Source organism: Mesoplodon bidens (genome assembly GCF_964165515.1).
Source record: "Mesoplodon bidens genome assembly, chromosome: 11".
Taxonomy (NCBI): Eukaryota; Metazoa; Chordata; class Mammalia; order Artiodactyla; family Ziphiidae; genus Mesoplodon; species Mesoplodon bidens.
Window position 1 is genome coordinate 26637968 of NC_138167.1, and position 17767 is coordinate 26655734.

The window sequence follows — 17767 nt, forward strand, 5'->3', positions numbered from 1 at the left end:
AACAGCACACTAAAAGGATCATACACCATGATCAAGTGGGGTTTATCCCAGGAATGCAAAGATTCCTCAGTATATGCAAATCAATCAATGTGATACACCGTATTAACAAATTGAGGAATAAAAACCATATGATCATCTCAATAGATGCAGAAAAAGCTTTCAACAAAATTCAACATCTATTTATGATAAAAACCCTTCAGAAAGGGCCTAGCGGGAATTTACCTCAACATACTAAAGGCCATATATGACAAACCCACAGCCAACATCGTCCTCAATGGTGAAAACTGAAACCATTTCCTCTAGGATCAGGAACAAGACAAGGTTGCCCGCTCTCACCACTACTATTCAATACAGTTGTGGAAGTTTTAACCACAGCAATCAGAAGAAACAGAAATAAAAGGAATCCAAATCGGAAAAGATGAAGTAAAGCTGTCACTGTTTGCAGATGACATGATACTATATAGAGAGAATCCTAAAGATGCTACCAGAAAACTACTAGAGCTAATGAATGAATTTGGTAGAGTAGCAGGATACAAAATTAATGCACAGAAATCTCTTGCATTCCTATACACTAATGAAATATCTGAAAGGGAAATTAAGGAAACACTGCCATTTACCACTGCAACAAAAAGAACAAAATACCTAGGAATAAACCTACCTAAGGAGACTAAAGACCTGTATGCAGAAAACTATAAGACACTGATAAAAGACATTAAAGATGATACAAACAGACGGAGAGATATACCATGTTCTTGGATTGGAAGAAACAACATTGTAAAGATGACTATACTACCCAAAGCAATCTACAGATTCATTGCAATCCCTATCAAACTACCAATGGCATTTTTCACAGAACTAGAAATAAAGATTTCAGAATATGTATGGAAACACAAAAGACCTCGAATAGCTAAAGCAATCTTGAGAAGAAAAAAGGAGCTGGAGGAATCAGGCTCCCAGACTTCAGACTATACTACAAACCTACAGTAATCAAGACAGTATGGTACTGGCACAAAAACAGAAATATAGATCAATGGAACAGGATAGAAAGCCCAGATGTAAACCCACACACATATGGTCACCTTATCTTTGATAAAGGAGGCAAGAATATACAATGGAGAAAAGATAGCCTCTTCAATAAGTGGTGCTGGGAAAACTGGAGAGCTACATTGAAAGAATGAAATTAGAACACTTCTTAACACCATACACTAAAATAAACTCAAAATGGATTAAAGACCTAAATGTAAGGCCAGACACTATCAAACTCTTAGAGGAAAACATAGGCAGAACACTCTGTGACATAAATCACAGCAAGATCCTTTTTGACCCACCTCCTAGAGAAATGGAAATAAAAACAAAACTAAACAAATGGGACCTAATGAAACTTCAAAGCTTTTGCACAGCAAAGGAAACCATAAACAGGACCAAGAGACAACTCTCAGAATGGGAGAAAATATTTGGAAACAAAGCAACTGACAATGGATTAATCTCCAAAATATACAAGCAGCTTTGCAGCTCAATATAAAAAAAACAAACAACCCAATCCAAAAATGGGCAGAAGACCTAAATAGACATTTCTCCAAAGAAGATAAACAGATTGCCAACAAACACATGAAAAGGTGTTCAACATCACTAATCATTAGAGAAATACAAATCAAAACTACAATGAGGTATCACCTCACACTGGTCAGAATGGCCATGATCAAAAAATCTACAAACAGTAAATACTGGAGAGGGTGTGGAGAAAAGGGAACCCTCTTGCACTGTTGGTGGGAATGTAAATTGATACAGCCACTATGGAGAACAGTATGGAGGTTCCTTAAAAAACTAAAAGTAGAACTACCATATGACCCCACAATCTCAGTACTGGGCATATGCCCTGAGAAAACCATCATTCCAAAAGAGTCATGTACTACAATGTTCACTGTAGCACTATTTACAATACCCAGGACATGGAAGCAACCTACGTGTCCATCAACAGATGAATGGATAAAGAAGATGTGGCACATATATACAATGGACTATTACTCAGCCATAAAAAGAAAGGAAATTGAGTTATTTGTAGTGAGGTGGATGGACCTAGAGTCTGTCATACAGAGTGAAGTAAGTCATAAAAAGAAAAGTAAATACCGTATGCTAACACATATATATGGAATCTAAAAAAAAAAAATGGTTCTGATGAAACTAGGGGCAGGACAGGAATAAAGACACAGTTGTAGAGAATAGACTTGAGGACACGAGGAGGGGGAAGGGTAAGCTGGGATGAAGTGAGAGAGTAACACTGACATATATATACAGTACCAAATGTAAAACAGATAGCTGGTGGGAAGCAGCCGCATAGCACAGGGAGATCAGCTCGGTGCTTTGCGACCACCTAGAGGGGTGGGATAAGGAGGGTGGGAAGGAGATGCAAGAGGGAGGGGATACGAGGATATAGGTATGCATATGGCTGATTCACTTTGTTATACAGCAGAAACTAACAACATTGTAAAGCAATTAAACTCCAATAAAGACGTTAAAAAAAAAGAAAAGCAGTTCTAGTGGACTGTATAGCAAATAAATTTCAAGGGATACTACCTAGAGAATTTCTGTCTACTGAAATAGCCCACCAAAGCCCAGCTCATTTGGCACCTCTGATCCCACTCAGCTGGCATGAATGGTCCTTTGTTCTGCATTCCTGCAGCACTTCACTTGTTCCTGACACGTGTTCCTGAAGCTTCTGATTTAGTAGGTCTGGGGTGAAATCTGAGAATTCTAATAAGTTCCAGGTAATATACATGCTACTAGTCCAGGGGCCATGCTTTGAGAATCACTGCTGTAACATATTGCATTCTGGTTTATTTGCTCATCTGCATCCCCTGCTAGATTAAAGGTTAGTTAAGAATTTTCTTATTCATCTTTGTAAAACTCTCAGTGGCTAACATAATTCTTTATAAAAAACTGGCATTTGATATGCAAAACTGAAAACTGGCATTTGATAGTGTGATTAACTATGGAGATAAGATAAACATCTTACCATAATCCCTCTGTTATCATCCAAACAGACTCCCTCAAAAAGTGAACTGTGAAACTAGAGAAAAGATCAAAAGGCAGAATATGACCCAACTTTTTCTGTGCTGCCTAATTTTGATTACATATCTGTCTGGTTTCTTTTCATCCTTGGACATAAATGACAATGATTATTTTCAAATATATATAAGAAAGCCTGAGAGGCACGCTTCTACAAAAGTTGAGACTAAAACGTTTCTTCCTCCTGCATGTGTTTCTATTTCCTCTCGGTTTAGCTGGCATCTGACAGCCCAGGGGAGAAAACATTTCTAGCATTTTTTCATCCCAATATTTAGAAATGCTGATCAAACTAACGTTTTTTGTAAGCTATTCTTGTGGCAAGACATTCTATCCTTTTAGGCTTTGTTGCCTATTTAAAAACAGCAGGTTACCACAAAAAAAAACAAAAAACAAAAAACAAAAAAACCCAGCAGGTTCAAAACTATTTTTTTAATCATGTCATTAAATTATATTTTTGTGAGCTAAAAATACAGCATGGAGCCTGGCTTAAATCCTGTGAGACAGGAAAGGCCAGTGTGCCTGGACTTCTAGGTGTTCGGACTGGATTTCTAGTTTCTTTATTGGAAGACATGCTCTCTCTCATGAGCTAATGTGGGTAGCTTCTGAAATCAAACATGTCTGGAAAAAATACCCTTTCTACATTGTGCTTCTAGTATTTAGAGTGATCTTTATAATTTTTACCGTATCTCCAGGTAATTGGGTAGAGTGTTAGACAGATCTGGATGCAATATTTAAAGTGTACAGAGAAAAGGTTGAGGGCGGTTGTAGAGTGGTATTACCTTAGGCATCCTGTGGCATTGTAGAATATATCAAAATCGAGCAAACCATTGGCTTTGGGGTAGTCTCCTTCTGGCCACCCCGAAAAGGGGATGATGATATTCTCAGTCAGGATAAACAAGGCTTCTGTTACCATGACATTCTTAAGTCTGTCATTAGAGGACAAATTCCACAGCAAACCTAGAAAAGCAAAGAGTACCATCAAAACAGTGCAGGGTTGGGTCAAAATGACTGCTGAAAAGATCAGTTAAGACCGCCACCCCTAGAGCTATGGCTAGTTATAAAAGGAAAAAAAAAAACAAACAAGGTAGGGTGAGACAGCCCTTTTCCCAAGGGAAAGAACCTGTTTAGACCTCATTAGATGGCAATGGAAGCTGTTCCATAAGAATAATTTAAATATATATATATATGTATACTAGTGGTGAGACAATGGAATATTACTCAGCCATAAAAAGAAACGAAATTGAGTTATTTGTAGTGAAGTGTATGGACCTAGAGCCTGTCATACAGAGTGAAGTAAGTCAGAAAGAGAAAAACAAATACCGTATGCTAACACATATATGTGGAATCTAAAAAAAAAAAAAAAAAAAAAGGCCATGAAGAACCTAGGGGCAAAACGGGAATAAAGACACAAACCTCCTAGAGAATGGACTTGAGGACACAGGGAGGGGGAAGGGTAAGCTGGGACAAAGTAAGAGAGTGGCATGGACATATATACACTACCAAATGTAAAATAGATAGCTAGTGGGAAGCAGCCGCATAGCACAGGGAGATCAGCTCAGTGCTTTGTGACCGCCTGGAGGGGTGGGATGGGGAGGGTGGGAGGGAGACGCAAGAGGGAAGAGATATGGGGATATATGTATATGTATCACCGATTCACTTTGTTGTAAAGCAGAAACTAACACACCATTGTAAAGCAATTATACTCCAATAAAGACGTTTAAAAAAGAAAAAAAATATGTATACACACATATACATACAGAGAGAGAGGGAGAAAGAGAACTTACAGTGTAAAACTATACATGTTTAATCAAGAACATAAATGAATGCCAAAAATCCTTAGTGCTGTTTCTCTTAAAAGACCCTACCACAAAGCTGACCTCATTAGTATAATAAATTCTGGGCTCACCAACAGGAAAGCTTGAAATGATCCTGTTGTAATTAAGAGTTCAGCATTTTAAAAGTCGCAGTTTTCTCCCTTAGATACATACATATCTAAGGACATCTCTGCCTGCCTACTGCTCCCCACTGCCTGCAACTCCCACCTGACATCTGCCTTCCAACAATAGCAGGAAGAGCCTCTAGAAAGCTTTTGCCTATGCCTGTCAACAGCAGGCTGCTCAACATCACCAAGTAATATTTATTAACTCCTACCCAATGGCAGACTTTATGTCCTCCCAGAATTTATGCTGGCTCTATCTCATCTACTTCTTTTTTTTTTTTTTTTTTTTTTTTTTTAAATTTTTATTTATTTATTTGCGGTACGCGGGCCCTCTCACTGTTGTGGCCTCTCCCGTTGCGGAGCACAGGCTCCGGACACACAGGCTCAGCAGCCATGGCCCACGGGCCCAGCCGCTCCGTGGCATGTGGGATCCTCCCAAACCGGGGCATGAACCCGCGTCCCCTGCATCGTCAGGCGGACTCTCAACCACTGCGCCACCAGGGAAGCCCTCATCTACTTCTTATATTACAGTTTGGCAGAGAAGGAGAGACAAGAGCATTTTATCTACCTGCCAACTTGCATGGCCTAAGCATTGGTCTAAGACTGGTACCACATTTACTCACTTAACTTTCCTATTCCTCTTGAATCCCCTCCACCCCCAATTAAAAAGAAAGGCCATCTAAGCCAACTCAGGAAGAAATTAAGATAACAGGATACTGTATTTCCCAGGGCATTTGTGAGACAGGAACTGAAGCTGGGTACTGAGAGAGAATTCAAAGTGGCATATACACTTAGGATTTGTTTTCCTCACAAATTTGGTGCTCGAATACCTCTGATTCAGTGGAAGGACTATACCCCTATTGCTTGCTATTCCACCGACTCCCAGCAGGTGTCAAGTGGCTTTGCCATCACTCATTCTTCAGTAAGTTACTCTAACTCGCTATCATCCAGGAAAGGAGAAACAGAGAGGGGACAGAAAGAGAAGGGATCTTCCTTTTCTTCCTACTTATGCCCCCACCGCCCAGTCAGTTAATTCTTACCTCTTAAATTTACTGCTTCATCTGCAGGAAGGACAGAGGAAGCACGGATATACAGGACAGTCCACGTTATGAAGAAAGCAAACGTGGTGGTCTTGCCAGAATTACATGGCGATATCACCTCCCCTGATATTAATGACTGAAATAATAGTCTGTATGGTTAAAGCTTAGTAGTTAATCAACCATACTTGTATTTGGCCCATCAGTTAGAACACTCTAGGCCTAATGTAGTCTTTTGGGGCTTAAACAGTTTACTTTGTGTACAAGTAACTAATTTTTTAAATAACCAAATTTCCACCATAGCTTACATCTAGCTGCCATTAGACAGAGCAATGCTGGGTCTAGTGCTTCGTGAGGACTAGAATTCTGGCTGATGAGAAGGTCTTTTCCTGATCAAACTGGCATTTGGGGTTAGTCATGAGCAGTGTCCCTCTGCCACAGGTTTTGCAACACAATGACTTCATGGGTCACACCTCATCTTAAGAGGCCCTGGAGGGGGACAGACAGAATAAAACTCCCAAAACTCCTAAGGTGGTTGAAAACAATTGAAAGGCAGGTCTGAGGTTGAGTTTTGGTTACTAAGCTACAAAAGAAAGCTAAAAAGAAAAGAAAAAAACAAGCTTCCTGTTCTAAATAAGCAAACAAATTAACAGTGTCTGCCTGTCAGAGGCTTAAAAATGTGAAGCATAATGATAAAAACCAGAGAGGATTAGTTTGAACAAAGGGAGTGGAATTTTCCTCCAAACAGTCAATGTCCTTTGTAGCTTGTCACACTGTATTATTTCTACAGAAGTATAAGGTTTGGGGAGTTTTAGTATAATTTTTGAATTTTTAATGTAGGATATTGTACAGAAATGTCATGCTTGCCAAATTTCTGTATGGTACAAAGCTAAGGAAGAGCTTAAATGTTCACTAGAGATTTGGGATTGTACTTATACACACACCCTCACACACATACATACAAAATCAATAAAGGACCAATTACAAATTGGGAAAATGTTCATGCCAATATGGGACAAAGGGTTAAATACCATTAATATACAGGGTTCTTATAAATCATTAAAAATTCAGTTACTAGTAGAAAAATTAACCCCAAGCTAAAAGAGTCTAATATACGTAGGAAGGCAGGCTCTCTAGTAACTAAAGAAATGCAAATTCAACAACTACATATCATTTTCTGTGGCTACAGAAGACAAAACCAGACCAATGAGCAGAAATTCTGAGGAAGGAGATTTTGGCTCAGTGAAAGTATAAACTTCTAAGACAGCTTTGAAGAAAACAGAAAGATCTGCTTATAAGATCCAGCACTATCACTGGAGCCAATAAAAAAAATGAGCTCATCCTTTATCAAAATATCGACAAGGGGGTTTAATCTTAAAACTAGAGTGTTCGAAGAGACTAGCAGTCACCAAATGAGCCCAGTGACAAATCGGAATCACATATTCCTGGGCCACACCACAAATTTACTAAGCCTGACTCCCAGGATGAATTCCAGGAATTTATACTTTAAATATGATTCTAATTTCTCTCATTGGGAAATTAATGGTTTAGATGACCCTAAATAGATGTCCCTTTCAATGATTAGATTCTATATTCCCTGATACTGTATTATATTTAGGGTTTGGATTTTCATTTGTTTCACCTTTAACTTCCGGTCAATTTAATCATAGTGCCTAAATTTCTATTATTACAGCTCTTTGTTGTAGCTGTTCTGTCCATAATTTTCTATCACTAAGCTCTCATTCTAGCCAAAAAGAAGGGGAACTGGATTCTGGTAAGGGATATACTTTGAGTAATTAGCAATTATAAGAAAGATAATGATAACTGCATTATCCAGAAACTTATTGCCAATTGATATCTACAAAATGCAGCTGCCTAGTAAAGGGATTTAATAGATATTGAAACTCATGTTTTACTAATATTGCTCTTTAGGACTGGAAATATAGTTATTTAACTAAATCTGTATAATGTTTAGTAGCAAAACTTGTAAATTTTATGATTAAATCTTCAAGGAGGAGCAGGAGGAGGAGAAGTGGTTCTTTTTAAACTTGTTTTTCAAAGTTATCACAGAGCAGGAGGAATATGTGTTTGCAATTTCCCTTGCATGGATATACTCCTCCTTTCACCTAACTTCTGTAAGTCTTACCTGGAATATCACATTATAGCAAAGGCCATTTATTCAAAACTATAAATAAACCCAAGGTACCTTATTGCACCATTACAAATGCAGAATAAAATAATTATACATTTAAAGAACGTGCATAATGAATTTTTTTTTTTTTTTTTTTTTTTTTTTTGCTGTACGCGGGCCTCTCACTGTTGTGGCCTCTCCCACCGCGGAGAGCACAGGTTCCGGACGCGTGGGCTCAGCGGCCATGGCTCACAGGCCCAGCCGCTCCATGGCATGTGGGATCCTCCTGGACCGGGGCACGAACCCGTGTCCCCTGCATCGTCAGGCGGACTCTCAACCACTGCGCCACCAGGGAAGCACCAAAGACGAACTTTTTGAGACTAGTATATGCTGTTCTCATTTCAACTAAATACACTACCACACTCACTTGGTAAGGGAGGGGAAACACACTCATGGGAGGAAAGTCTTTGATCCTGAAGTCTCTTCTTCAGAAGAGGGAAGAGCTTCCCTCCTAGGCTGGTACTGAACATGCCAGAAAAGTTAAGTGAGTTGACTTTCTTTCCCAGCCAACAAAGCTCTGGTGCTGAACTTCTCATGCATATATAGAAGCAGAAGGTTTATTTTTTTATATCCTGGCCAGAAAAGTCAGGGTCTTATCTGAAAACACAGCTGATTCTCTCATTTGTGTGTAATCTAGATATTCCCAGGCCATAAAACTCTTTTTTTATATTTGGTGAGGCATCCACAGCTGTTGAGAAACTTATATGAGTAACACAGTTGTTACTGCAATTACATACTGGCACAAAATAAGTGGCAACTTAATATGAAAGGACACAAAGGTAGTTCAGAGAAGCCCCTTCCTTCAAAACTCTGCCTGAGAGTAAAGTACAGAAACAGAAGGATGGTATTTGAAAATGCTTCAGAGAGAGAAGTGATACTTGAGTAGCTATTGAAGAATGAGAAGGTTTACCAGGTGGTCTAGGTATGAAAAAGGATTCCACTCCAAGACAACAGCAGAAGCAAAGGTATAGAGACAGATGAGACATGGGACAGAGCAGCAAATTCTTTAGGATTTCAGAGCCTGGGCTACAAGGGTATGAAAAGAGACACTGCTGCCAATGGTCACCAGGCTCACATCATAAAATCTTTGTGTGAGATGCTACAGGGTACAGACTTCAACATAGGTAATGGAGAAAATAAAGGGACAATATTTTTATTTTAGAAAGAAATCACTAGAAGCAGAGTGGTGGACAGACTGGGCATGTGCAATACTGAATCATAGAGGCCAGGCACAAGGTTACTGTAAGAGTAGACCAGAGAGATGAAGATGGTTTGAATCAAGGCAGTGGCAAGAGGAGAGAGAGGAAGGGCCAAAAAGGAGCAAGGGAGAGCTCTCTGATCCAAGATCTCAAAGACAAAGCCCCTTCCTAAAGAAGTGTAAAAATGAGTCACTCTTTACCCCCAAAACAGTAAGTAGGTCAGAGCCACTATGATATAGCAAAACACCCAGATAATACTGGGTTCAAATCTGGCCTTGTTCTTTGCTAGCTGTGCAACCTTGGGCAACTCAACCCCCTGAGCCTCACACTGGTCATATGTAAACAGTCAATAATACCATACTTAGGGAGCTGTCAGGAAGAACAGAGATAAAAAATGGAAAGCCCAAGCTTATGACTAGCATGTAATAGAGGCTCAATAAAAAGACGTTTACAAAATAGACATGAAAAGATTCACATATATGGTTACTCGCTTTGTGGTTTTTTTTTTTTAATTGGGGTATAGTTGTTTTACAATGTCATGTTAGTTTCTACTGTATCGTTTTGTGTTTCTAAACAAAGATATAAACATGTCTAAATTAGTCAACAATTTATTTTTGGGGCCCAAAAAGCACTTATTTAGCACTTCCATTAATAGAGCTAAAGGAAGTTATTTAGTAGGATTTGTATGAAACATTCAACTATCAACTCAATTCAATTAATATGTAGTGAACACCTTCTGGTAGGGATGTTTAGCTTATGCCAGAAATCCTGGGAACTGCACACTCAAAGTCCATTTATCACCTCTGTAGTTTATCTAAAGAAGACAATGGTTTCTGTGGCATCAATACCACAGAACATTCTCTGTCCTTAGTTTCCTTCCTCCTACACAAAAGAAGAGGAAGTTCATAAACAATGCATTATTTCCTTGACACACAGCCACACATCCTCCCAAGCTTTCTGGCTACCACGCACCCTAACCTCGATCACTCTATTACCCAAGTTTCCTCTGAACGACCAGCAGCTTCTTTGCTTTGCTAGTGATTTTCACTTTGCTGGGAATAACTTTCATTCTCTTTCAAAACACTAGTCCAAGGCCTAACCCTCTTTTAAGGTCCACAGTGAAATATATCTCCTTCATGAAGCCTTTTCTGAGTGTAAAACAGAATAATCTCTTTGATTCTCTTTCGTGGTTCATAACTGTTTGTTAATAGAGAAACTGTTAGGTTCTAAACATGAGGTTTGGTTGCTGTTTTTTTTTTTTTTTTTTTTTTATTGCTAACCATCACATGATTGTTCACGTTTTAGTAGATGGAAAATAAAATTCACAACCTCTCTAGACTGTGATTCACCCTGGGTGGCACTTGAAGGCTGCCCTCTAAATGTTGGCTGAATGAATGAATGAATGAATAAGTGATATCGCTCTTAATTTCTGTAGGTATTTTAATATAAGTCATGGATATGAAAGGAAATCTCTCATGGGACATGACAACATGCCGGCAGAAGGGTAGCATGGAGCAACCCTTCACGTAGCTTTATAAAATCCAAATATATTGAGACAGAAAAATGTGATAGTTTGAGATATAAATGGATAGAGAGGATATAATGACAACATTTTTATAGAAAAAAGAATACTGTTGTATAACAAAGGATGGCAAAAGTGCAACATATGTTCAGTTCAACTTAAACAATATTTATGGAGTACGTCTTTTACATAAGTATGAAGACTGTCAACTATTATCATTAAAAAAAACTTTTATATGATATATTAGAAAGGGTTAACTTCTTTGGACCTTAGTTTCCTCATCTGTAAAACTGAGATTTAGTAGCCAATAACACCTAAAAATACCTCAAAACCTAAGGTTTTTGTGAGAATAAATTAAAAATGTCTACTACCTGGGACACTGAAGATACTTAAAAGTTTCCCCAAGGCAATACTACTGATGATTATACTCAGTAAGGTTTCTTGCACTCTTTGTAATGTGTTCATGGAGCTTTAGCAGAGAGCTGATGAACCATTTTCATTTCATTTTCAATGAACTATTTTCTCTTCTATCACACGTACTATTCATTTAAATGAAACTAGGCCTCCTTTCTCCATGCTTCAAGAATTACCAAAACCATTAGTTTAGTTCTACTGGATTATTTTAGTTTTCCAATCTATGCACAGAAGGGAGATATTTATTTTTCCAAATCAGTATTTGAGTAGAAATAAAAATGGAGAACTGAAAAACATATCCAGTCATGCTTTTTTCTTTTTTGGGGGGTGTAGAGGGACAGGTAAGCTAGGAAGCTCGTATTGAGAGAGGTCCAGGTGATGGAAGCTGCATAGGGCTTCTAATTAAAAATATTAACCAAAAGCCTCAGAATAATTTCCCCTTCAGAAAAAAGGAATTCAAACTTGACTCGAATCTGGGGTCTAAGCCAGCAGTAATAATGTTCCTTGAAAGCCCTCTCAGATAACAATGAGCCCATCAATCATTTGTTCCAGGAAACTTCAGAAAAAAACAGATGATATTAACACATCTGGCTGGGGTGCACTGCGCTACCCCCTGTGATAGTCAGTAAGCACTACCTGTTATTTGTTTCTTAGTCTCCAAGTCTCTGGTTTGCTTCAGCACCTGGAGCAGCCGAGGTACTCCACTGAGTTCAGCTACCTCCAATTTGTTGTCATTATCTTCAAACACCAAGTTTCTCAAGGCCCCACACACAGCTCGCTGGATATCTTCATTCTGAATTTTGAGGAGCTGTAGAAGCTTGGGGATGCCATGGAGCTGATTAACCTGGGAAAGAAGTAGATGCATATTTCAGATATTTATTAATTTTGATGTGGCATTAAAAATCTTCAATGTAATATGAATGAACAGATGAAGTTCACTGACTTTGTTGATAACATTATATTAGCTTCAGGTGCAGAACATAATGATTCGATATCTGTACATATTGTAAAATGATCATAATAAGTCTATTTAACATCCATCACCACACATAGTTAATTTTTTTTTCTTGTGTAAGAACTCTTAAGATCTATTCTCTTAGAAACTTTTTAGAGTCACCATGCTGTATATTACATTCCCATGACTTATTTATTTTATAATTGGAAGAGTGCAAGCTATTTTTATGATCAATTGCTTTCAGTATTTAAAAACACTGAAATAAATTATGCAAGCATTTTAGGTAAATAACATAACTTTACACTTTTTAATGTGCTATTTTAAAAATATTTCTTCTATACACATATGCAAGAAAGGGCATGATATTGGAGAAAGAACCAGAGGGTCAGAACTAGGAATAAAAAAGAAAATTAGAAGGTTTTGATTCTGAAACCTAAGGCTGTTTAAGAAGAGGCCAAGGGCTTCCCTGGTGGCACAGTGGTTGAGAGTCTGCCTGCCGATGCAGGGGACACGGGTTCGTGCCCCGGTCCGAGAAGATCCCACATGCCGCGGAGCGGCTGGGTCCGTGAGCTATGGTCGCTAAGCCTGCGCGTCCGGAGCCTGTGCTCCGCAACGGGAGAGGCCACAACAGTGAGAGGCCCACGTGCCGCAAAAAAAAAAAAAAAAAAAAAAAGAAGAGGCCAAATAATGAGTCTGAATAAAGTGACTTAGTGTTTTAGGCTGCAAATATTATCTACTGGGCTTCAGTAGTTGCAGCACGTAGGCTCAGTAGTTGTGGTTCTTGGGCTCTAGAGTGCAGGCTCAGTAATTGTGGCGCACGGGTTTAGTTGCTCCACGGCATGTGGGAACTTCCCGGACCAGGGCTCGAACCCGTGTCCCCTGCATTGGCAGGCGGATTCTTAACCACTGTGCCACCAGGGAAGTCCTATACAGTCAATGTAAATAATAGAAATCGCTCCCATCAGTAGTAGAAATAAAAATTCATTTACCATGGCAACTGTAGTAGCAATGCGAAACTAACCTTAAATGCAAGCTATTTTTTTTATCGAGTAGACTAGCAAGTCAGGAATAAAAGTCAAGGTTGTAAAATAATCTAGTAAAAATAATAAACATAATAATAACCACAATACTAACAAAATAACAACTGTTCCTCCCATTTCTATCACTAGGAGGTGTTGGCATAGTGTTAAGAATTTTATATACATTCTCTAATCAATAACTTGCAAGAACCTTAAGAAGAAAGTACTCTTTTGGTCCCTTTAAGGCTTCAGTGGCAGCAGTAAGGAAGAATACTTCCACTTTTGGTTCCCTTCAGAGGAGACACTGCAGAACAGGAGACAACTGGGAGACGGGCAATGTCTAAAGCCATTCTAATGTATTTGTATGAAAATGCTAATGATAGCTATCAATAAGATCTGGTCCAGCAGATCATCTATTTGATCACTTCATCTATTCCTATTATTACACTTCCTTAAAAGCAGAAAGACACAACTTATTTGAAAACAGCCTGTAACTCATGTGTTTCACTAATTCTGCCAATTTCTATTTCACAGTTAGGTTTTATGATGGTTGAATTCATACGCTCTAGACTTCATAAATGGCAGCTAGACAATAGAAATATTTTATTACTTAATTTAGAACTAATAAGTTGCCTTCTTCAAAATACGATGTGAAATGGCCTCCTGGCTAAATTGCATTTCCAGCTGTGATGATAGCATGAGTGAGAAGTGGCTAGTGGAAGCCTCCACTGCCCTGCCTGGGTGGCATGAATGGCTGTCTTCTGCTAACAGCCCTCTAACCCATTCCCTTACCCTGTCACTTTTATCCCCTTGGCTTTCAGCACTTGCTCCAGTCTGGAAAGAAGGAACTGCAGACACCTGACACTCAGATAAATGCTGAAATCCAGCTACAGCTCTGCTCACTGTAGAATGTGACCCCCTAGTATCTGGCACCTACCTCACATTTAAAAATAGATTTTAGTACCTTTATCCATTTTATCAAATAGATATATATCATATCAAATACAAGAAGTTGATAATATTCTGCTCATTGCCTATAACTAGGGAAGTTGGTAGCGAGTGACTCCTATTCACATTAGGTCCAACATTCTTGCCCCTCTGAATTCAGGGAAACAGGTGGGACCAGAGAGGTTGCATATGTTTGTTATACTGAATCCTCAGGGGATTTGTTCCCCCTTTGGGAAAGGAAACAACCAGACTAACATGAACTTCTCAGAACTTTAAAAAAGCTTCATTTGAGATGGTTTCTAAATATGTGAAAGGGGAAAATCGCATATTAGAATTTTAACTTTCTCCTTGACTGTTGATTCTTTTCCCTGCCAACTCTAAAAGAATTAAATGATGAGGGTTTCTGGCGGCAAGTAAGTTGAGGGAACAAACTGTTGGCTCCCTCATGCCTGGTGACTTTGCTCTCAGTTCCTTTCCTATCTGGAATGCTCTGCTCACTCTGCTTTTCTTCTGGCAGAGTCCTACTCATCCTGCATAAGCCAGCTCAAATGTCGCCTCCTCTGTGAAGTGTCACCTTCTTTCTCTCCCTTACCTCCCATTAGAATTAATCACTCCTTGCAAATTGGTATAACCTTTCAGGAAGGCAATTGTCAATATGTGTCAAAAACTTCAAACATATTCACTTTTAGTAAACTTCATTAGGAAATAATTTGAAATGCAGACACAGACTAACATGATAATAGTAACTACATTATTTATAATATGGAAAAATAAGAAACCATAAATGTCCAAAGATGGGGGAAGACTGGTTAATGATTAATTGTCACATATCCATATACTGAGGTGTCCACAGGAGAGGCACAGCAATGTTTGAACTGACATTTTATTTGTCATATAGTTCCCTCATCAGTCAAATGGGGATTGTGCAAGATTAGCAGTGTGCTAGGCCCAGAGTAGTTACTCCACACATCATAGCTACTACTATGACCATTAATATGCCACCATTAAAATAAAGTTTACAATATATATATATATATATATATATATATATATATATATTTTTTTTTTTTTTTGGCCATGCAGTGGCACGACCAGGAATCAAACCCGTGCCCCTGCAGTGGAAGCGCAGAGTCCTAACCACTGGACCACCAGGGCCCACCAGTTTTCAAAATATTTTTAATGTTATGAGAAAATGCTTGAGGCAATGCTATTGAAAAAGTTGAATAAAATATCTAATGCATTTCTGCTCACAGACATAAAGAAGGGAATGAAACTAGGGGGTTTGGGAGAAATGGTGGGGTTATAATGTATGAGTGGGGCATGCTACTTTGTATTTTTTTAAACAACAAGCATGTATTTAGGCATGCTTTTTTAAAAACAAAACATCCCCATAAACAAAGCTACATATTCAATTTGATGACAGCTATGTACATGTATGCATTAAAAAAATCAGAGAGCAATACCAAATGATAACAATAGAAGGACTGTAGGCTGTTTTCCTTTTTTCTTTCTTAATTTCTCAAATTTCTTATAATGAGTTTGTATTAGTTTTACAATAAGATTTTGCAAGACAGTTATGGCAGTCACTGCTTCGGTGATGAGATTTGAAGCAGGCATGGAAACAAAACCAGCTTAAGGGTCTTGCAGATTAAATTAAGGGATTTGTCCTTTATATTGCAGGCAAGCAGGGCAGATATTGGAAAGGTCTTGCTGGATGATGCTGTGAAGAGACTGGGATTAGGAGTGGATAAGAATGGAGGCAGAGAGATTAATTAGGAGGCAGCTGGATTAAAAGGATGATGGTGACAGGGATCAGCATCATGATTAGGGAGAGCAAGATGTAGGCAGATTCAGGACACTTTTTAAAAAATATATTTATTTATTTATTTTTTGGCTGTGTTGGGTCTTAGTTGCGGTACGCGGGATCTTCATTGAGGCATGTGGGATCTTGTGTTGTGGTGCTTTGGCTCTTTGTTGTGGTGCACGGGTTTCTCTTTAGTTGTGGCATGCAGGTTTTCTCTTCTCCAGTTGTGGCGCGCAGGCTCCAGGGCACATGGGCTCTGTAGTTTGTGGCATGCTGACTCTCTCGTTGAGGCGCGTGAGCTCAGTAGTTGTGGTGTGTGGGCTTAGCTGCCCTGTGGCATGTGGGATCTTAGTGCCCCGACCAGGGATTGAACCCACGTCCCCTGCATTGAAAGGCAGATTCTTTACCACTGGACCACCAGGGAAGTCCCCAGGACACTTTTAAGAGCGGCATTAATAGGACTTGAAGACTGCATGAACATGAGAAGTAAGAAAGAAAGAAGGTTCAAAGTCTCTGTTCCTATTTTGGTGTCAAACTACCTGGGTGAACTACCACTCACAGAGGAGCGAGTTATTATTTCAGGGCAAGCATTGTATGATTATCTGATTTCACTCTCACAACAACTCTTTGTAATAGGACTATTAGTTCCAGTTTAAAGGAAAGCTGAGGTTTAGAGTGGTAAAATATCTTGCCCAAGGTCACCCAGGTAATTAGGTTGCTGGGATTCACACCCAGCCCCTGGCTACTCTTGAGAGTCAATGCTTAAACCACCACATGCCCTACTTGCCAACCCAGCAGAAAGAACAAGTTTAGAAGGAGAACTGACTGGACAGTAGAGAAAAAACAGCAATGAATATAATGTGTTCATTTTTAGATAAGTTGATATTGAGTTCAGTGGGACGTCTAGCAAATAGACGGACATGTGGTTTGGAACCCAGGGAAAGATAAGGTCTGGAGATGCCGTGAGTCATTAGCACTCAGATCACACATTAGTGGAAGCCAGAGGAGTAGGTGAGGTGGGTCAGGAGATGGTGTCAAATAAGAAAAGTCCCAGGAAAGCATCTAGGGAACATAAACATTTAAGGTACAGGTTGTGGATAATTTTTTTTTTTTTTTTTTTTAACAGAGGAAACCTGAAGGAGCCAGAGAAATGGAAAAAGAGCCAGGAGACTCTGGGGCCAAAAGAAGAAAGTTTCAAAAAGGAATGAGGGATGGACAGTGTTAAATGCTGAGTCTTAATCAAATAAAATAATAACTGAAAAGTTGCCATTGAAGTTTATGATTTAAAATTTTGATCTTTATATTCAAACTGTAACTGTTTTTTGTAAATAACATTAAAAAACTATAGTACTATTCTTAATATTAATGGGATTTTGTTAATGCCCTTGGGTTATATTTTCTCTTCTTAGATTTTCTACCAAGCATATACATGTATAGCTCTCATACAGTTTTCATGTTTCATTACTTTTAAAACCAGTCTTTGTTCTAGCTTTATTACAATGAATAAGAGCTAAGAAGGCAAGCATAGGTTTAATCCTATATGCAAACAAAATGATATTTACAATCAAATTAGTAATTTAAGAGATAGTGGAGGGCTTCCCTGGTGGCGCAGTGGTTGAGAGTCCGCCTGCCGATGCAGGGGACATGGGTTCGTGCCCCAGTCCGGGAAGATC

General features: G+C 38.9%; 1 protein-coding gene across 1 annotated transcript in view; it reads right to left on the minus strand.

Moving 5' to 3' along the window:
* Positions 1–17767, minus strand: part of PKP2 (plakophilin 2) — an 87184-nt gene that overhangs the window by 34873 nt on the left and 34544 nt on the right. Inside the window, exons 5-6 of the mRNA XM_081248847.1 lie at positions 12005–12212; positions 3846–4023 (exon numbers count right to left, since the gene is read on the minus strand). Of these exons, the coding sequence (XP_081104973.1) occupies positions 3846–4023; positions 12005–12212 (386 nt within the window). The remainder of the gene's footprint in view (positions 1–3845; positions 4024–12004; positions 12213–17767) is intronic.